The sequence below is a fragment of the Festucalex cinctus genome, chromosome 10 (assembly GCF_051991245.1).
Source record: "Festucalex cinctus isolate MCC-2025b chromosome 10, RoL_Fcin_1.0, whole genome shotgun sequence".
In the NCBI taxonomy this organism is placed as follows: domain Eukaryota; kingdom Metazoa; phylum Chordata; class Actinopteri; order Syngnathiformes; family Syngnathidae; genus Festucalex; species Festucalex cinctus.
Window position 1 is genome coordinate 13,562,614 of NC_135420.1, and position 21,685 is coordinate 13,584,298.

Here is a 21,685-nt window from a genome sequence, read left to right on the forward strand (position 1 = left end):
TTACGGTTTGTTTACTTATTATTATTATTATTATTATTATTATTATTATTATTATTATTATTATTATTATTATTATTATTATTATTATTTTAAATCATATACCGACATAAACGTGTTAAATACGACACAAATTCAATTACTGGTACCACAAATAGATACGACAAGGATTAGCGTCCTTATAACGTCATTAATTGCGCCACGCAATGCATTCTGAGAACAATATATATGCAAAACAGGTCGATTTAACACGTCCGGAACGTATACCGGCAAAGTGTTGCCGCGTTCGATTTGCATTTGTGTTATTTTTAGGAACAACATGATTACAGTTGAACTCCGTAAATTAGGGCTGGTTCACAAATCTGTGTACAAATGACGGCAATTGTTTTTAAGTTATATACCGTTATTTTACCGATGCGGCCCACTTGGTAATATATTTTCCTCCATGCAGCCCCTGAGCTAACATGAGTTTGACACCCCTGCTCTACAGTGTATGTCAACCAGGATTATATTGGTGTTATTGACAGATAAGTTTGTCCAATGATGCCTATTTTATATGAATTATCATGTGGTGCGACCAAAACAAAATGACCAAAGTGAGACTTTTATTTTGAAATACATTTAAAGACAGGAGTTTGTATCATCCACAAGACAGTCAATAACACATGGAAATATGTATTTTCAATATAATTGTCCTTGTGGGTTATTGACGGATGGCGGATAAGGATTTTACAGCATGCCAATGACCTATTTTAATATTTTTATTAAAACCTTGCTTCAGTTCACTGATATAAAACAAAAAACAACAATGACAAAAAAAAATGCTCCACATGTCTTGACTGTGTTTTCCCTGTATGTTATTTGGGGCCAGAACTGATGTAACAGCATCTAGTTTCAACTGGTAATACGCTATGTGATGTCTGGATGCAAAGGTTATGTTTGGGTCATGACCGTGTGTCTGTTTTGAACTGAGGTCAAGTGTCTCTTTTTAACTGATGTGATGTCATAAGCTATGTGATGTCATGAAACTTTAATCTCTTTATCGAGTCAACAGCCAATCAGATAATTCCATGTCAGTCCTGTTACCCACTTGTCTACCACAGCCAATCTGATCGATTTACTGTCTATATAAGCCTAACTGAAAAGTGTGTGTTTTGTCGGATTATTCCTCTGTCCAGCTGGTCACCTGCTCTTCTTTTCCTCGATGCCTTCTCGTTGTTTCTGGTCAAGTCAAGTTAGTTCCATGCGTCTTAATGTTATGCGAATAAAGTGTTAAACTCCGATTTGTGTCTGCGCTTTTAGAATCCAACCTCAGAACATAACACCACAGTTGTAAATTTGCTCTTCAAATTAAGTCATTGATTCGCAAAACTGCTCCACAAAGAAAAAAAAATGTTTCGAGCTTTATAAGAGTAGAAACCATTTTGGACAGATTAGGCCTTCTTCCGCATGCAGCAGAAATAGTACTCAGTCTGCACTGTACTATATTGTGAGTATTAAAGATTAAAGGACCAGTTGAAGCGGTTCTGCCAGAACCTTTCAGTGTCAAGTGTTTTTCTTGTCATCACTGTTACGTTTCTGTGGTGGGATCACATGAAAAAAAAATCTCCAAAGTACGACTTTAAAGACCCAATTTTCTCTAACGTGTACCACTTTAGAGGTAGCAAATTTTGTGGTCCCACTGCTTAATCTCTCACAAGCAATAAAAACGAGCCACAAAGTAACACTGCTTATGTAGCAGAACGAACAAACTAAAACATCCAGTTCTTTCAAAGTCCCTGACTAAGCCCCGCTGCTTGCATTTCCAGAAACACAATCCATAACTTCTTAAGTGAGCGTGAAGTGTAGTAGAGTGGCGGATCCAAGTTTGTTTTACTAATAATACCCATTGCTTTAGTGTCCTCCAACAGCTGTGAGTGAATGACTTCATGTGAACACACTTAATACGCTGCCTTGCGTTTCATTGAGCCACATGGTCCACAACCGCACCCCGGTTTTCCTTACCGGCCACGATCTCTCTCTTGGAATCCAAGATGACCTCACATGCTGCTTGATGATGCGCTTGCGGTTACTTGACTTTATCACAGGAGCGATTAATTCAGGTTGAGGATGTCCACTAGTGAGCCAGATAAAATAGTTATGTGTGTGAAAGAACACTGACCACTCTCATCTGGAACATCAGTTGACCCCTGAAAGTACAAGGGAAAAGGTCACGCCGAGGTTATAGAGAGGTAACGGGAGTTTGTGTGAGCAGTTTGACAGCAGAGCTGAGATCGTCTTCAGTACTGCCAGTCAGCCGCCCTTTCGCAGCACTTAAGATTACAGTCGCCTTTCTTCTCGCATTTTGAGCTCAACTGCTGCAGCATATGTGATGAAAACCGATCTTTATTGAATTAGTTAGTGACTGTAAAGTTACCTGCAATCAAGCGAGGAACTTTTTCTTAGGTCTTACGCCAGCACGTTACTCTTGATCGTCAATGAGCCATTCATTCCTGTCATTCAAACGATTTCATGTAATGAACACCAATTAAGAAAAAACATTTCTGAGATCATACATTAAATCTCAACTGTAAACGTGTTGCGTTCACCAAAACAAAAGACAAAATGAAAACATACAAATCATATTTTGTGGATGCATGCGAATTTGCTTGTGATAAACGTGTGGCATTTGCGCAGAACTGCAAAGTTTGACGTCAGCAATCGCCCACTCAATCAGAGGCACATGGGAACGAGAAGTGTACCAGATGTGATTGATTTGTCTGATTTTGGCTGCAGTTCACATGATTACGGTCGCATTGAAATGGTGTGGTTATCCCAGCAGACGGTGGCAGGTAGACCATAATGGGACCTCATTTCCAGTCAGCCAGAACTTTCTCAAACTTTGGCTGGAAATTCTGGCTTCTGATTTTTGGCACTGTACGTAATGGTGACATGCAGAATAATCTTTATTTTATGACAAAGACGTATGTTACATGCATCATAGGTTTTGCTAATACCCTGACTGCTCATTATTAGCCTGATGAGTAACAGTTGGGATATATTTAATTCTGCGTGACAGTACAGCAAATAAATAATAATATTAATACTGTAATTGGTCAATATAAAACAACTCCAATCGGGCCAACAAAGAATTGTCTTTAAAGGGATACTTCACTTATTTAGCCCATTATAGCAATAAAAAGTTAATATTTTGTCTATAATTTGATACTTTCATTATTTTTCATGTAGAATTAGTACCTTTAAAAACACATTTTGCAACTTGCTGTCAACTGAAAATGACATCACAAGGGCTCAGGTAACCAATCACAGCTCACCTGTTTTCTAGGTTTGGTCATGTGATATTCACAAGCTGAACTGTGATTGGTTACCTGAGCCTTTGTGATTTCATTTTCAGTCAACAGCAAGTTGCAAAATGTGTTTTTAAAGGTTCTAATTGTACATGGAAAGATAATGAAAATATCTAATTTATTATAGGCAAAATATTAAAGGGATCGTTCGGCTTTTTTAACATGAATCTCAATTTGATCCTCACCTCCCGTGTGTGCGATCAGCACTGACTTACCCCTGACAGCGTTCGGTGACACCAGTTCTGGTTCGGAGTTGGACGAGAGGAAAATAGTCCAGCAAGCTGGCTGGGGTCTCGGAAATAAAGCGTTTTTCTTCTAAAAACTATTTGTTTTCAAAAGCGTGATACATTTCCATCACAATACTCTTTTCTGCCACTACTTTTGTGTTCGTTCGTATCACTGCGCGGCGCCCTGGAGAACGCTAACCGACGCACTGCAGCCAGCTAGCTGATACTTCCGCCGAAAAGGCAAACAACTTCAAGCGGAAGGATCAGCTGGCAGCAGTGCGTCAATTTTGCAGTACATACGAACGACAAAGCCCAATCGCAATTGTTTACAGTGTTCCCTCATTTTCCGCTGGGGTTAGGGTCCAAAAAATACCCACAATAAATGATATCAGTAAAGTAGTTAGCTTTATGTTTTACATTTATTATAAATGTTTTAAGGCTCTAACCACACAGTTTATACACTTTTCTCCTTACATTTTCTCACATTTCTCTCTTGTTTAAACATTCACAATGTTCAAACCTTCATAATTTGATAAAACTGTAAAAAAAAAATTATATATATGTATATATATATATGAATGAAAAATTGCACTAAAAAAAATACACAATACAGCGAGAACGCGAAAATGAACCTTGTTATGGCGAGGGAACACTGTAATCCACATTGGTATATCCTCATTTTCAAATATTTTTTTTCATGCTTTGTTTTAGGGTTTGTTGTTGTTGTTGTTGTTGTTGTTGTTGTTGTTGTTGTTGTTGTTGTTGTTTTTCGTGTTGACTAATTAGTCTTATTAATTTCACTTGTGCCTCTTCTGATCAGTCTCTCCTTCCGAATGTACCCAGCATTTTTTTTTAAAGTTCTTATGTTATCTTGTAGTGCTGTTTACCCGTGCTGCTGTTCAAAATACATGCCTAGTACTTTTCTAATGATGTTTTTTTTAAATACTTTCTATAGAGCTTCTCCTGACTTCATCTCCTAACTGTTTTTCCTTCATTTTAGACACAATTTCTGCTCACTTTCTACCCTCTTCTGCAATGCTGTTTTATTAGTATCTCCGTGTGTGTCTCCTCCAATCAGCTCCTTCCTTTTTCTGTGTCCTGCACACCTGTCCATAGCCTTGTAATAAATCTTCAGTGTATTTGTTTCCCTGCTTGTCAGGTCCTCAGTATGTTATGTATTTACGTTTCAGATTTTAACATCACATCAGTATCATGGCGGGAGATTCATAATACATTTTGATTAAAAGCCACAATGACAGGTGGTCAATCAGGTTCATGCATCGAATTACGAAAATAAAATGATGGACAAAAAAGAGACTGAATGGGAAACTATGCCATTAAAATGCCATTTTTGTATACATACATTAAATGCCGCAATTCAGTTGGCTTGAGTGGGTCCACCATGTTTGTTGTGATAGATCCGCTTGTAAAATAATGCAAATAGATGAACTGAAGGCCATAAAGTGACAAGCTACAAAGTGTACAAAAGTTAATGAGTTAAAATTAATTACTAAACGTATGATTGCATAAAAAATGTACGTATATGATAGAACATTATTTTTGCATATTATTGAAATTAATAGTGGGCTTTTAAAATTAATGAATTATTAGTTCACCACTAGATGGCACTAAACAATAACATTTTAACTATTATAGATGATTTCTAAAGATTAAACCCATTGAGTTGGTGTCTACATTGACCTAATTAACACTGTTATTTGTTATGTTTACGTCTGGCTAGCTAACATTTTTCCTGCTTTTATTAGTCAGTCAAAATGCTATTCCGTTGTTATCCTTTTTATACAGTTTATCAGATTTTTAACACTAGTTGTTTGACTTGTACTTTTAAGGTAACAACGAATCACAGCTCACCTGTTTTCTTGTTTTGGTCATGTGACATTCGCAAGCTGAGCCCTTTGGCACTGTGATGTAATTTTCAGATGACGGCAAGTGGCAAAATGGCCGTCCCCTGAGAAGGTTACAAAATAGGTGAATTTTGCTGCTTATGTCACAAAAGCAATATTAATCAGAATATTTTGTTTAGAATAGTGGGGCCACAGTACAACAGTTTTTAAATGCTTCTAATATTTGTTTGTTTCATTGTATTCATTTCCTCTGTGTGTGTCTGTGTGAATATATTAAAAGTGTATGGAACGAGAGCATATGTGCTGAGTCAACTTTCAACTCTGATTCACCTTAAATACGTTGCTGAACATCTTATACAGGAAACCTCTTGCACTTTGGACTACACAGTTTTAATGTCCATTGCTCAATGATTCATTGTCATTGTGTTTCACATTCATATATTGGCAAATATGACATTCACAGTCATACCCGTTTGTGCAACATACTGATTCAGTCTCACATAATAGGGGTTTCCCAGTTCATGAGACGTTTAGGCACAGGGTCAGTTGTTACAGTGTCCGATTGCTATCTCCCGCAGAAAAGTCAACTTAAGTACTCCAACATTTATTTCTGGGAATATTAAGATGGATAAAACTCCTGGGTAGTATGAGTATGCCACCAAAATATCTCAATCGCTCTGCAGGAGCTGGAAATCTCCCCACTGCTCCACTTTCTCATGTGTTCACGGTTAGGTTAAAAGTAGAGGTCACATTTTGTATACTGTGCATGGTAATAAAAATTAAAAAAAATCTTGTTGGATGTGAAATGACGTTTAAAGGCAGGTTGAGGGTGGAATCACACGTATATGTCAAACTTGCTAAGTGTTTTTGCTGCTATTAATCTCTTTCACTTTGGATGATATTGATCCATTAAATGTGCACGATGAGTGCAATTCCCTTTTCGGCACAGCAAACACTGCCACTTGGTGTCTCAAAACAGACGGTGCCGCTTGAGAATGTTTCAGACTGGAAACGTGTTCCCAGTGGGCATGATCAGTGATGTTGCAACTTAATCTTTTTGTCCAGATGCCTGCATGTCAGCTACCTAATTTTACATGATGAGAGAATGGTTTTAGTAAAATAGTCTGCATGATATCGTGTTGAACTTGCAAACATAAAAGCTTAATAATGTGCAAAAGCATTGAAAATAATCATTTAAAGGCTGTAAAAAAGAAAGTACGACCTTGTAACACAGATATCAAATTTCTCTGTAACATGCTTGAATTAAATTGCAATATGGTTGTAGGTTGAAAGTGAGATAAATTGTCACATTTGTAACCTCCACTTAGAGAGGAAACATGAACTTGTGCTTACTTGTGCTTTTTTTTTTTTTTTTTTTAGTAAATTTTGTAACCTATTTTTATTTTTTATTTTTTATTTTTTTTCCTCTGAATGTTAACTACTGTTTTTTTATGCTTATGTGTTGTCTTTCCTTGTGTAAAGCACATTGAGTTGCCTTGTGTATGTGCTATACAAATAAACTTGCCTTGCCTTGCCTATAATTTCCAGTTCTGTTGTCATTCTTGCCCCAACAACTCTCATCCTTTGAAACCACCTTCAGTTTCAGAGCGTCATCCCAGCCAGAGCTTTAAAGTGGCGTTTAAAAAAACAAAACAGTATCCATATTGATAGATCAAAGTCTATCAGTTGACCGGAGCTTGTATCATTCAATTAATCCTTGGCGTGACGTACTCAGGGGCAGGTAGAGAAAACAGGGAATTGGCTCGGAAGGACGACTGTTACGCAGGTTGTCATGACATCACCGTGGGCTGGCTATAAAGTGCTCTAAGGGTTCATACACACAAGCAGAGGAGCACTTGAGGAGCTTTGGACGACAGGAGGAATCCGAAGCTTTTATTGGCTTCCGTGCGACGTACGCCCATCCTCTTGTTGCACTCTGACCAGAGGAAACCCCCTCAGTGTAGAATTTTGAAGATGAACTTGTCCTACTTGGTAGCTTGTGGACTTATGGTCACTCTGCTTTCGGGGAGGATGCGCGCAAAACCTTTATCTGATGCACAGAAGGTAGGATAATCCATCGAGACACTGTTGATTTGTGCGTTAGTCATGTTAAACATTACCTTTATTGTGAGTTTCCCTTTCCTTGTTTTCCTGCTATAACTTTATGATATGCAACATAAAAGTGTTTGCCGTTTGTTCGTAAAATCACCGTTACGAAGAAACAAAAGTTTGAATTAATTTTGTTTGATTCTCTCCCTTTTCAAGCTAATCGAATCGCATTGAATTAATTACATGCACCTGCCACGGGAACAAAGCGTTTTCTTTTACGTCATTCAGAGGCTTGCTCACGTTGTATCGTTTCTCACATAAAATTGTTACACGAACTTCTCGTGACGTCACTAACAATACATTCCTGAACAATGTGTTGCAGTCTCTCAGAAGTTTACTGGGGGACGAACTGACGGAGCTGCTGGAGTCGGAGGAGCGCGACAGGCGGGTGGATGCTGTGCGCGCTCGGATGCGCTTACTGCGAGATTTACGCATGCCCCGGAGAGGGATGTGGGCTCGGCTGCTCAACGACCAGCCCGCACCGAGGAAGAACAAATCTGGGAACAAAAAAGGGGCGTCCACGACGCGGAGTGGCTGTTTCGGACATAAGATGGATAGGATAGGGACCATCAGTGGTATGGGCTGCTAGTACTGGATCACAGCTTTTTGACGGTGAGTGCTGATCATCACTTACCATATATTGATGCATGATTACCATAAAATTTATAAATGAGAAAATAAGGGATCAAGTGGAGGAAGGGGGTGTTCAATGAAAAATTAGCATCTCAAAATATGCCTTCAAATGCAACATTTCTTGTCCAAAAGCTATTGATCTCTAAAGTGTGCTGTTTTTGTACACTTTCGACACTTCCATACTCTCTATTGGGTTCGCATGATCCACATCCAACCATCATCATTCATAACCTTCTCGTTTGATTCTTGTTGATCGGTGAGGCAGTAATTTAAGCTTGCTTGCTTGCCAACTAAGATGTCATAGACTACTGTTCCCAATCAAAAGCATTGAAGTGATATGTGGGCCAATGTTTTCTGATAATAAGTGACACTGTTTTAAAGGCGCCCGTCACCATTGAGAATAGTCAAAAGTAAGATTGTGGTTGCGGCAATACTGCTGGCATTTCCTTGGCCACACTGTGCTTATGTCTTATTACACTTTATTATTATTATTGAGGAAGTACATAAATCTCTTATGATTACACTAAATGACTCACATGTGCAGTAAATCATTGTCATCATGAAATGGTGAGTGTCTATTTGATCAGCTAACACTCATTGTTCCTCCCATGCATTGCACATGGATCCTATTTGTCAGCCTCTGTGCGTTCTCCTAAGGCGAAATGAGAAAATAATATCTGTATTTATTAATATATGTAACAATGAATGAATACATGAAATAAGCTCACACCATTAACATTTTCTCTCCTCTTCTGTTTTCCACAGATCTCTGAAGGTTTGGGAAAAAATCATTTTGTTCTCACCTGAAGGGGAAAAAAATACTCAACAAGTGTCAGATTTTCGGTACGAAAGTCATCATGGCCAGCAGTGAAAGAGACTCAGATGACAACGCTACAAAAGCCTCATATAAATATATCTAGTAAATATGCAGGTACCTGTATATATAGAGATATACCATAAAAATGTTCAGACAATGGTGTAAAAACTACAAACCGCAAAGTTGTATATTGTTGCTGATGTACATTCATGTACTTCATCTTCCCACTACAAAAAAAAAAGTATTTATGTTAAGAACTATTTATATGTTTATAAAAAAAGAGATATTTATAAATGACTTTTATTTATGTAACGTTTTGAAAAAGGATGCAAACTGCAGGTCAATTCTGTTTGTAACTTTTTCTTTTGTCTCAAATAGTTGTAATTGTTTTCAAAAATGATATAAAAATATATTCCATGTGCACTTGTGTCTTCTCAGGCTGTTGTGTTTTCATGAATGGATTATAAATTCAGTACAGTAATTGAAATGTGTGCTGAGTTAGTTTAAAGAATAAGTAAACTTTTGGACAAATCCAACTTTGTGTGGTCAACCTTAACCGTTACGACAGCAAAGCACACAAGTTTGCCGTGAGGTGTCAGCATGGAAATTATCCATCTTCACTTAATTTGTCTGAATTTTTTATTTATTCATTAACAATGCATCTTCATTCATCTGTTTATGCCTTTGTTGTACAGTGTAGTGACAGGCAGAACAATTGAATGCTCTTCAAACAGATGGCAGAATAAACCTGTGAATCCACACATTGCAATTCAACTTGGAAATCTTGACTTCCTGCACAGTATCAGCTTTGTGTGCCCAAATTTCACATAAAGTCACTTTGTGACTACATTGAGACATTTTTTGTCATTATTACAGTTTTTGTACTTTTTGTGACATTTTTTTGATGGGTGGTATGCCTTGATTTTTTTTTCCCTCAAACATCTGCTTAGCTCAATAAAGGTTGGGAAACACTCCCTTCAGTAGCTATTTCCCCAGTTCTGATGGTCACGGTTCTGATAAAAGTCTTTTATGCAGTACAGTGCTCAAAAAGTCATACATGAAAACAGTGACGTGAAATGGAAACATTAAAAAAAGAAACTGGGTTTATGAGGAACACATAACAAAGAATGAACTAGTCCAGATGATGTTTGTTTTGTTTTTGTTTTTTTTAGATGGATTGTTCCACAGGCTCAAATCGACCCAGAGAGATGGAAATATCTTCTTTGGCAACCACACACATTGTTACATTACAATGTATGTGATTTGACACACGTTTTAGATTATCCGAGTTCACAGCAAATAATATGACACTTTTGAAAACTGGCACTTTTTAAACGATGCTCTGTCAGGCCATAATGTGAAATACAGTGGTTCTCCACTGGAGGGCAGAATGAATGTGGAGGAACTACAAGACGTCATTTATATTTGATAGCCTCACTAAGTGACATTCTCAATAAAAGATCATCATTACTAAACAGGCTGACTGATTTCACTCGCATTTTGTTCATTTTAAAAGACAAAAAAAAAAAGCAATGCAAACCTTATGTATGTGCATGCTAGAAATAATGACTTTTCCACCCAATAACACAAAGATAGCTTTTTGTGCTTTATGAAACTTCAGACTGGTTAGCAAATTTCTCTAAAATTACATCATGTTAAAATATTGTTTTTATACTTATATCCGGTTCTGATAAACCCAAATAACAAAAATAAATGGGGGAAAATGCATATCAAACAAGACCTTTTGTTTAGTTTTACATTCACTTTGCAATAGTGAATTTAAGTCCAAAATAAAACACGAACAACTAACTCTCAATTTAGGAATCAAACCAAGGCGCAAAGATAAACTGAAAAATCATGAATTTTAATCTCTGTTCAAAATAAATTGAAGTGCAAACTAGTAACAAAGTGTGACACTTTGGCAATAAGTGAATATTGCAACCTGCATAATACAGTAAGCAAAAGCTCTATGTTGCCTGTACAGCATTCAGCAGGAAAAGATAGAACATATTAATGCACTGAATAAAAAACATTCCGTTTTCATCAGTTAATGAAAGCAGGTAATGTTTATAATAACTAGATGTATGAAATACTATAATGGAGAAAGTCATTATACCACCCAAATTGTGTTAGCAAATAAACGTTTAATGTTGCTAAATAAATACTAATGATGCGCTTGTAAACTAAATCTTATAAACACACATAAACTTGTACAAATTTCATCTTAACAGACATATGAGGATGGACATTATTGAACTAAAAAGAGAAAAAGGCTGCCAGGTGGCGTTAATGCAAGTTAGAGTAAATTTTAAAGTTATATAAGGTTTAGTTAAGTAATCTAAATTAACATATGCTGGGTGGATTTTTTACTGACATCTAGTGGTGAACTAATAGAATGCAATGATTACATGGTGCCTCAGGGAGACCACATTTGGCAAGCCTACCACTAATTTCTACCAATTATTTGGTGTAACCAAGCGAGCAGCCCGGCGGTGAACTAGGACAAGCGAGTTAGCTGGAGCGGCTAACGAGCGGCTAGCAAGAAAGTGGTAAAAAGATAACAAGAGTAAAGCAGAGGAAAATAAGCAGCTGGAGCCCGAATCACTTGACTCAGAGATGACCTGACCACCTGCAGGCCCCTCTGTGGAAGCTAAGCGGCACTTGACCCAATGGGTTCGACACTCATTGCTAGCACCGCCTGGGCTAATTTTTGCGAAGTTCTCCTTTGGGTATCCATAGCAGAAAGATTGTGGCAAAACATGTCAGTCTCCTGTGGCGCACCGCGACCTACGTAATATAATTTGAGATTACTAGACCTACAATACATATATATATATATATATATATATATATATATATATATATATATATATATATATATATATATATATATATATATATATATATATATATATATATATATATATAAATGTATATTACTGTGAAAGAACATTTTCTTTTTTCTTTTTTTGTATATTATTAAAACTAATAGTGGGTTTTTAAAATGAATGATTAGTTTACCACTAGATGACACTAAATAATACACACTGTCCCTTTAAAATGTCAAACACATACACAAGTAGAAAAAAAACATAACTAAGGATTGGAAAAAAAAAAAAAAAAAAGCTTGTAAAAGTGAATAAATCATCTGACATTTGGAATTCAAAATGCTATAGTGGACCCCACTACTCATAGGGGATAGGGCCGAGGGTAGCCCTGGCTTGAACAGTGAAAATTATTGGAAAAAATAAAACAAAACACAAAACAGTGTTATTTGAATATTTTTTGACACTAGACAGGGTTTTTAGTCTCAAACATTCAGCTAGTAATTGAAGCTGCTCAGATGAGAGGTGAAATGTCTTCTCGGACAACCAGAACAGTCCAGTTGTGCTTTATTCAATGTGTCAAATAACCCAGAACAGTATTAGATCAGAATTCTTGATAGGATTGGCTTACCAAATCCACAAGGTAGTAGTAGTACATACATGTGCTACTTTTAAACCACGTGGTTCGGTTTCAGGACAGCTGCATTTGAAGGCATACTGCTGACCTGCTGCAAGGCCACATGTAAAATGCAGCATGAAGGAATTTCAGCAACTTGATTACCTTATACATGAAAACTATTAATTTCGATATTTTAAAAAAATACAGCATCCACTAGTCGAACTTTTATTATTCAAATGTCGTGCAAAACAAACAGTTATTGTATGTGAAGGTCGTGGAAACAAATAACTGTTTGTTTTCGCCATGAAGGCGAGGCGCGGGCACGATTAAAAGCACCTCCTGTCTGATTGGATGACACAGCCACGTGGGAGGGTCTTTTGTGAACGCGCCCAGCAAGAGAGTATCGAGCGGGTGCTCTTCTCTGTCTTTCCTGTCCAAATCCCCCATCGTGTAGGCACAGCCACGTGCATGCAGTAGTTTTTCGCTTGATTGATTGGTTTCAACGTCCGTTTCATCGAACAACCAAGGTAGCACGATGGTGAAGTTAGCGAAGGTAAGACGAGCTGAAGTTTATTTTCTTGTGAAAATGTTTAGTTTGCGTTTCCAGTTGATAGAAGATCGGCTCCGCGCTTGAGGCCTTAATGGACGTCGTTGCGTCTTTTAAGAAATGCAGTAAAACCTGCGCTAAATTACATCTTCCTTACAATAGTTGCTGTATTGAATGAAACATCTGTCGAATGCTAGACGCGAACCAGGCGAATGCGGTACAACGGCAATAAAAGCACATCTTCCTGGATTTCGAGCGGCCATGTTGTCTTTCTGTTGGCTGCTAGCGCGGCCTGTTAACAGTTAGCCGCTCAAGATGGCATTCATGCGCGTTCACGCCTCGATCCTGCAATTTCGGCGTAGAGATTCACAGGCCGATTTGTATCGCTAGATTCGAACGCCGAACATAATGTTGTTTTGAGGAAATTGATAAACGAACGTTTTCATTCACACGAGGGTTAGCTGTTGGAATACATAACGATGGTTCGTTTCTTGGCGTTACGCCGTGTGAGTTATTTCCTTTATTCTGCTTTGTTTCTCTTCGAATTTTAAAGCCATTTTACTTATTTTATATAGGAGAACAGATCAAAATTCCCCCAGCGTTATTTGTCTTGATAGTGTAACATTAGCTGAATGCTAACATGCATATCAGCAGTGTTCCACGTGGGTTTCGCGCCTCCCCCACCCTCACACGAGGTAGAACATACGTCGCTTACGCTACGACCCCCAACTTTGCCTATACGATTCATAAAAACTTAAATTATTGACTATAGAATAGACATTTAGTACGTTTTTCTTGAATTTTACTAACATTTCTAGCACTTTTATGACATATCACTTAAATCAGTCAATTTAGTTGATTGTACTGAAAATATTTGGAAGAAGGAAACTTTTTTTTTTTTTGAGTAACTTTTTTCCTATTTATTTTCAGGCTGCAAATAAACAAGCAAACCAGAAGAAAAAAGCCCCTCCGCCTCCAAAACAAGTGGATGAAGAATCAAGTGAAGAGGACAGTGAAGAAGAGGTGAGGCATCTTTTCATGCTCATTGATTGTGTATATCTAATCCCCAACTGAAAAAATAATTCAAGGCATTTTGATTTGCGAAGCACTATTTAAATGATCAAATCAATTAGATAATTTGAGGAGCATCTTTATATCTTGAAGACCGAATTATATATCGCGATATAGCATTTTTTTTTCACCCTAAAAAATGCATATAATCTGCTGTAAGAAGAATATATCATATGCCGACCTCAAATGGCAAAATCAAAACTCATATGTTGCGTGCTAGATGTGTCAATTTTGCTAGCTGCTGGGGAGTAAGTGCCATGTAGTGTGATCTTGCTATTTAGTGTGTTTTCGTCAGATGCGAAATGCAAATTTTGCCTCACAAAGCCATTGGAATGATTAATTTGTCGATTTGTCATGTTTTGCAGACTCCACCACCAAAAATGGTAAAGAAAGCTAAACCAGCCAAAGCCGCCAAGGTTAATGCTAAAAATGGCAAGGCTGCCAAGAAAGCAGAAAGTGAAGACGAGGAGGAAGATTCTGGTGAGTTAACAAAGCAAAACAAAATATAATTTGATAACATTGTTTCTGATGCACAAGGATAATAAAACGTTGCTCAACAACTAAAGTTAAGGAAAGTCTGTCCCTGTGTTTAACACCTCATTTCTAAAAATTCTTGAATATGTTCATGCTTTATGCAGAGTCTGAAGAGGAAGCCCCTCCCCCGAAGAAAGCAGCCAAAGCAGCTGCAAAACCAGGACCCGCTCAAGAGTCAGAGGAGGACGATGATGATGACGACGATGATGATGATGGTATGGCCCGCAAGGTTGTTTAATATATACCCATCCTCCATTTCTTGGCATGCATGTGGTTGTCAGTTCACATGCGTGTAATGTTCGGAGGAAGAGCAAGCAACAGCGCTATGTCTTCGGTGCTGGTGTGTTTGATTGTCCACCAGTTCTATCCTCAATCGCTGTGACAAGAAGAACGTTTTCAAGAGTGCATCTTATTTTGTACGGTGTTTGGAGAAGCTGCTGATTTGGTGCGTTGTCTCTAGATGAATCTGAGGAAGAGCCCCCACCACCGAAGAAAGCAGCCAAAGCGAAGGCCCCTGCCAAGAAGGTGAAGGGCAAAGCCGCGAAGGAGCCCTCAGAAGATGAAGACGAAGAAGAGTCTGAGGAAGAAGCCCCTCCCCCCAAGAAGGCTGCAAAACAAGTTGCTAAGCCCAATGCTAAGTCAGCTAAACAGGAGGAGGATGAAGATGATGAAGAAGAGGATGAAGATGGTATGCCAACCAATGTTTTTTTTTTGGGAGGGGGGGGGATTTTGCAAATGATGACCAACAAGGGACTTAATACTGAAAGTGTATGATGTCACCTTTTCATGTATCTGATGTCGTATTGTGCAACGTGTAGCTTGCGCTTGGCCACTACTTTTGTCCAAATGGCTGAATGGCTTTCTGTGAATTTTCAGAGTCGGAAGAGGAAATGGATACAGCACCTCCTGCGGCAGCTGCCAAAGCAAAGAAGGCGGGCATGGTAAAAGCCAAGGAAGAGTCTGGGGAGGAGGATGACGAGGAGGAAGATGAGGATGATGACGAGGAGGAAGATGATGATGATGAGGAGGAGGATGATGACGAAGAGGGTGAGTTATGGCATGAAACTAATAAGCTATTTAACAATCAGGAAGTACATGTTTGGATGCAACGTAATCATTGGTCCGTCGAATCGTACGTCCCACCTATCCAAGCGACTCACTGTATACCTTTTATTAACGGAAGCCCCGGCAGCTCCTGCGAAGAGGAAGGCGGAAAGCAAGAAAGACACACCACCTGCCAAGAAGGCAAAGTCAGAAGGAGAAGGTAAAGATTTTCTAACTTTCTGATCACATTTCCTTTTTTTGTGATTGATTGCTGATTCGCTTGTACTAAAGTACATTTGCCGTTTTGCCTTTAAGGTTTCTGTCTGTTTGTTGGCAACTTGAACTCAAACAAAGACTTCGATGAAATCAAAGATACAATGAGGAAATTCTTCTCCAAGAACGACATTGAGGTTGCTGACGTCCGGTTAGGCGGATCCAAGTAAGTCATATTTTGTTCCGAATTCAACTATTGTGGTCCATCATGTTCCACCAGTAAACCGATAAAACGTCAGTTAAGAAAATGACAATTTTAACATAACAATCATATTTGTCACGTCAGAGTAATATATTAAAAAGACTAAAGACTCTTGCATGACTTTTCTTCAACAGGAAATTTGGCTACATTGACTTTACATGCGAGGAGGACATGCAAAAGGCAATGGAACTCAACGGCAAAAAAGTTATGGGCCAGGAAATCAAGTTGGACAAGGCCAGAAGCAAGGAGAGCTCCCAGGATTCCAAGAAAGGTAATATTGGCGGCCAGCTGCCACCACGGAATATATAGAATGGCGTTATTACTTACAATGTTCACATTGTGTCTTCAGAAAGGGACTTGCGGACGCTTTTTATAAAAAACCTTCCGTTCGCTGCCACTGTTGATGATTTAAAGGAGGTTTTTGAAGACGCTGTTGATGTCAGGTTGCCATTGGGCCAGAACGGGTCCAATCGAGGGTAAGCAAACTTTTCCTTTTTTTTTTTTTTTTTTTTTTTTTTTTTTTTTTTTTTTTTTTTTTTTAAAAGTAACTCAAGCATGATTTAAATGCTTCCATTATTTTTTTTAATTTTATTTTATTTTTTTAAACAGAATCGCCTACGTCGAGTTCAAAACTGAGGCTGAGGCAGAGAAGATGCTGGAAGAGGCACAGGGATGCGATATTCAGGGCAGGTCCATTATGGTGGACTTTGTGGGAGAAAAAAGCCAAAAGGGGGCCAAGATTGTCGGTAAATACCCAGCAAATTGGTTTTCAGTCAGTAAACTTGTTGATAAATGAAGTGGACAAAAGAGCAGCAACTGTCTAACGTCCATATTGTTTCTTCCTGCAGCTGCCGCCAGCAAGACGTTAGTAGTGAATAATCTGTCATTCAGCGCCACAGAGGAGGCCTTGCAGTCCACGTTTGAGAAGGCCGTTTCAATTCGAGTCCCACAGAGAGATGGCAGACCGAAAGGGTGAGTGTCCGCTCGTCCGTCGGCAGCATCTGACATGTAGGTTTGCTGCACCTTCTCATGAGCTCCTGATAATCTTGCCATGATTATGCACGGATTCGCACGAGAAGCAGAGCCAGCACACAGTCTGAACAGGCTCGCCCCATTACATGAGGTTACTGCCCATGTCTGCTGTGTTACATGTGTTAAAAACGCTTGGTGGCCTCATGGAGTTTGAAACCTGCATGTTCATCTTGTCTTGTTTGTCTTCCACAGGTTTGCCTTTTTAGAGTTTGACAGCACAGAAGACGCCAAGGAAGCTTTAGACACACTGAACAACACCGAGATTGAAGGCCGCTCAATCCGACTCGAGTACTGCCACAACAGCGGTGGCAGGCAAGACGGAGGTAGGGGGAACGGTAGGTCTGCAAACAGTGTTGTTGGTCAGATGTGATGAAAACTTGATCTCCTGAAACTCTGATGAGTTCAAAGATAGTCAAGTCCTGATCTGCTTCAACGCACCTTTACTTTGTGCTTGTTGTCTTGGTTATACGGCCAAGTGTGCCTTCATATTTTGACTGCTCTTTTTGTCACCAGGTCCAACAAAGACTCTGTTTGTCAAGGGTCTTTCAGAGGATACCACAGATCAAACCCTCAGAGATGCATTTGAAGGCTCAGTCAGTGCAAGGATTGTCACCGACAGAGAGACGGGGTCTTCTAAAGGGTACGTACAACAAGTGTCAAGTTACAACTTGTAACTATCGTGACAACTGCTTAGCAGCTACATTACAACAGGGTTGTCAAGATCATTTAAATTCAAAAATTGGATCTCGAGTGGTCCGGACCAGTATGTCTGTGCCTAATCTATAAATACATAAGGACAGGTCAAGATCAAAATATGCCCTTTTTCTCCAAGTATGTTTTGAAAATATTCACATTTATATTGCAGATTAATCTTAAATTTCTTAACAAGTGCTAAATTTTTAGCGTATCCTGAATACGAGCCTAATTTTGTAATGTTATGTGCCGGATTGGACCTTCTGATTGGCCGGTTATGGCCCACAGGCCTTACGTTCGACATACATGTCCATAAGCTTGTGGTGGATGCCAATAGAGATCCTGACTTTGCCGTCCCAAAATGGCAGTTGGTGCAGCCATTTTGGCATGATAGAAAATGCACCTGTCACTTTTGAGTAAATGGCAAACGCCACACTTGAACAATGATTGACAGCTGTTGTGGACCAGCTGCCACAACCAGAAGAGGCACACAAACAAAAAAAAGGATCGAGCATGTTTCAGGCTACCAAAAGAGGAACCAATGCTAACCAATGTTGCACTTTGTACATGGTGGCTAAATCAGCAGATGCTAACTGTTAGCACACACAAAATGTGGGCGACATAATTTTTCATTTATTTGTGCTTCTATGGTTTAATACAGTTGAATTTAATAACTGACTGCAGCTGCGGCCAATGTGTTCAGAGAAAGTCACGTGCCATGACATCAGGATCTATTTGACCGGTCTGTTTTCTGTGTAGCTTCGGCTTTGTGGACTTTGACAACGAGAATGACTGCAAGGCAGCCAAGGAAGCTATGGAGGATGGCGAAATTGACGGCAGCAAGGTGACGCTGGACTACGCCAGGCCCAAGGGTGAAGGCGGTTTCCGTGGAGGCCGCGGCGGAGGCGGCTTTGGTGGCGGCTTTGGTGGTGGCTTCGGTGGTGGTTTTGGTGGCCGCGGAGGCGGCAGGGGAGGTCGCGGCGGCTTCGGCGGACGTGGCGGCGGCGGCTTCGGCGGCAGGGGAAGAGGAGGTCCTCGTGGAGGTGGACGTGGCGGCGGACGTGGAGGCTTTGGAGGTAAATAAATTAGGGTTGTAAAAGTAATACTAGAATTGACAAACATGGATTTCAATAATTACAATGTGCTCTTAAACTGTTATTTTTTTTATTTTTAGGTGGACGTGGTGGTGGTGGTGGTTTTGGTGCCAAGCCCCAGGGGAAGAAAATTAAGTTTGATGACTAAATTTTAGTCTTCGTTTCTTTTCTTCTTCTTTTTTTCCCTTTTCTTTTTTTTTTTTTTTTTTTTTTTAACTTTGAATGGACTCTGGTTTCATCAGTTTTCAGAGCTTTTGGACATTCCAGAAAGCGTCATTGATAAATATTTAACTGTTAACGGGCATTTTAGCCCATGTATTTAGAATCCTCCAACTTCACCCGCCCTCCTGTGCCAAAATGGCACATTTGACCATTTGAGTCACGCGAGTACTGAATGTCCTGAAAAACCTACACCCCTACACCTCTTTGGTTTGTAATTCTCAGAGTGTAAAGGAATGGGTCTGGCAAAACAAGTTTGCTGTGAAAACTGAGGCTAGTCTTTTTTTGTTTTTTTTTCTCCCACCTCCGATACATACATGTGTAAATTAAACTGTTTGTATAATTTCTATTTTACCATTTTGTAAAAAATACACTTGTATCCACATTTGTTTTTTTTAGTTTTCTTTAGTCTTACTGTAATGTGTAAAGCATATTATGTTAGGGTTTGAGTGCTCAAGAGTGGCGTCGGTGATGTTATGTTCAAGTTGGAGAATGACCTGCACCTGAATTGTGTAACATATTTGTAGTGTGTTGACTGTTTCCCATCTGAGAATCTAATTGTCTCGATGAATAAACCTTTAAGGTGATTTGTAAACTGGTCTTAATTTCACTTGGTGTCAATCTGATATTGAATGCATCACTGATTGACCCTTTACACCAGTGTTTCTCAATTCCAGTCCTCTGGGCCCCCCTAGCCAACCAGTTTTCCATGTCACCCAATTGGAACCCAGGTGAGGATCATTATCAGGCTTCTCCAAAGCTGGCTGATTAGCTGTCATTGGAATCAGCTGCAATGGGAATTGGGAGACATGAAAAACAGGCCCGAGGACCGGAATTGAGAAACGCTGCTTTACACCAATGTTGCTTTTCACCAATTTTGTACGCACCATTTTTGTTTATGGGGTATATGCCGCGGAAGAGGCGTGATGTGATTTTGCACATCAGTTTGTTTCCAAACGAGCGTGCAACCAAGGGGCACAAAGTCGGAAGCACAAGTATTGCACAAACTAATGTGCAAAAACAGTCCCGCCCCTTCCGTGGCATATACCCCATTGAAGTTTAGTTTTGACTTGCCTGAGTGAGCAACATTTTTTTCCCCTTTTTTTTTTTTTTAACTCCCAGCACTGAAATGTGTGGTGCTTTATCCCCCACATAAAACAGTCGTGGTTAATGGATTTTTCAAGACAAACATCCCGTACTATATACGACTTTACTGCAGCATGTGGGGAGCACTAAAATTTCTTTGGTATTGTACATATGCTAACTCCGTCCACCAGGGGGTAGTCTCGCAACAAAGGATCGCTCTGAAATGATGTACTGTGGTGCATGACAGTAGTTATGTGATACTGGGAGTACAGAGCGTATTACGATAATTTTGAACAAAGATATCAGTGGGACCAGCTTTCTAAGTACGTGTTTAATCCATCTTGGCATACGACAATTCCACAATGTGTGAAGCTGAAAAGGTGTGAGCTTTCTCCTGATGCCCATTTTCAGAGTCACTGCTTACTGTTATTTAATTCTATGGCTTCCGCCTTCCCCTTCCTCCTGCTAAGTGTGGACAGAAGAGGCCACCTTGACCGATCACAATGACTAACTGGGAAGAAGAAAAAAAAAAAAGACGAGAAAGCCAGCACCTGTCATTTTCTTCAAATTCAACACTCAGGATCAGATCACTGGTGTTCGATATCTAGGGTGAAAGGTTTAAAAAACAATCCTGATCCCACAAGTGGTTTTTGAAGTGTAGTTAGTTTTTGTGGCATACAATAAGAAAATGATGCCTATCAAAATGGTAACAATTCCAATGAAGTCTGGACGTTGATCAGAACGTAAATAAACACAGAATAGCCTAATTTGCAAATCCTTCTCAACCTATATTCAATCGAATACCTACGAAGACATTTCCTGTCATAGCTAAAAATAAATTGGTGCAGGCAGCTCTCACACTAAGGAATGCTCCTTTTAATTTAATCCAAAACATTGACATTCTCACTTCTCCTTGTGCCAACAAAGTTATCCTTTGGGGCCTTTGAGAAAAGATAGCGGGGTGGTGTGAAGGACTGCAGTGCCCTCTGGTCAACCTATTAACCAGACTGACACCAAAAGATTCCCCCAATTCGTGTCAACAATAAGCTGGTGATCAATCAGCAGGCTACTATGGGAAGCTGAGAGTGTGTACCCACTTTGAGTGGAATTGAATAAAGTCACTTAAGTGGGAAATTTACCCATGGATGGCAGTTCAGTTTGGTCAGTGATTGATATGTAAATATTCCCTGCCACAAAGTTGCTACCCATGAGATCTAATGTAATTTCCACCAGAGAAATCAAAATAAAATAATTACATTTCCACAAACAGTGGGAAACCCTGTGCACAATCAAAAATATGCTTAATAGTTTAGTTAATAGTTGCTTTATTCACCAAAGCCGAATTGCTTTGTGGACGGCAGAATGGTACGAACAAAGTTGCATGTCTTTCTGTGGAATAATCCACAATTCGGTCTAACTCACCTATTCATGTATTTTTTTATTTTTTGGTG

At 39.2% G+C, this 21,685-nt stretch overlaps 2 protein-coding genes and 2 non-coding genes across 6 annotated transcripts; all 4 read left to right on the forward strand.

Annotated features, from left to right (window-relative positions):
• The first annotated feature begins 7,136 nt into the window (after window positions 1-7,136).
• On the forward strand, window positions 7,137-9,758 carry nppc (natriuretic peptide C). The gene is made up of 3 exons (XM_077534606.1): window positions 7,137-7,500; window positions 7,868-8,157; window positions 8,944-9,758. Exons 1-2 carry the CDS (start codon window positions 7,411-7,413, stop codon window positions 8,132-8,134), a joined length of 357 nt encoding a protein of 118 aa, XP_077390732.1. The 5' UTR covers window positions 7,137-7,410; the 3' UTR covers window positions 8,135-8,157; window positions 8,944-9,758.
• Window positions 9,759-12,821: 3,063 nt separating this feature from the next.
• Window positions 12,822-19,735, forward strand: ncl (nucleolin). 3 transcript variants are annotated; one of them, XM_077534551.1, is made up of 16 exons: window positions 12,822-12,992; window positions 13,917-14,009; window positions 14,423-14,537; window positions 14,696-14,806; window positions 15,052-15,279; window positions 15,468-15,638; window positions 15,775-15,855; window positions 15,951-16,074; window positions 16,245-16,381; window positions 16,460-16,586; window positions 16,720-16,856; window positions 16,959-17,082; window positions 17,335-17,465; window positions 17,656-17,782; window positions 18,595-18,911; window positions 19,010-19,735. In XM_077534551.1, exons 1-16 carry the CDS (start codon window positions 12,975-12,977, stop codon window positions 19,075-19,077), a joined length of 2,109 nt encoding a protein of 702 aa, XP_077390677.1. In that variant the 5' UTR covers window positions 12,822-12,974; the 3' UTR covers window positions 19,078-19,735. The 3 variants fall into 3 exon arrangements, with proteins under 3 accessions (XP_077390677.1, XP_077390678.1, XP_077390676.1); XM_077534550.1 differs by having other exon boundaries at window positions 12,825-12,992; window positions 17,335-17,477; XM_077534552.1 differs by lacking the exon at window positions 15,052-15,279 and having other exon boundaries at window positions 12,824-12,992; window positions 17,335-17,477.
• Window positions 14,841-14,978, forward strand: LOC144029204 (small nucleolar RNA SNORA57). Its single transcript, XR_013286784.1, has one exon. It is a non-coding gene; the product is annotated as a small nucleolar RNA SNORA57 (small nucleolar RNA).
• On the forward strand, window positions 15,320-15,392 carry LOC144029203 (small nucleolar RNA SNORD82). The gene has a single exon (XR_013286783.1). It is a non-coding gene; the product is annotated as a small nucleolar RNA SNORD82 (small nucleolar RNA).
• Window positions 19,736-21,685: the final 1,950 nt, after the last annotated feature.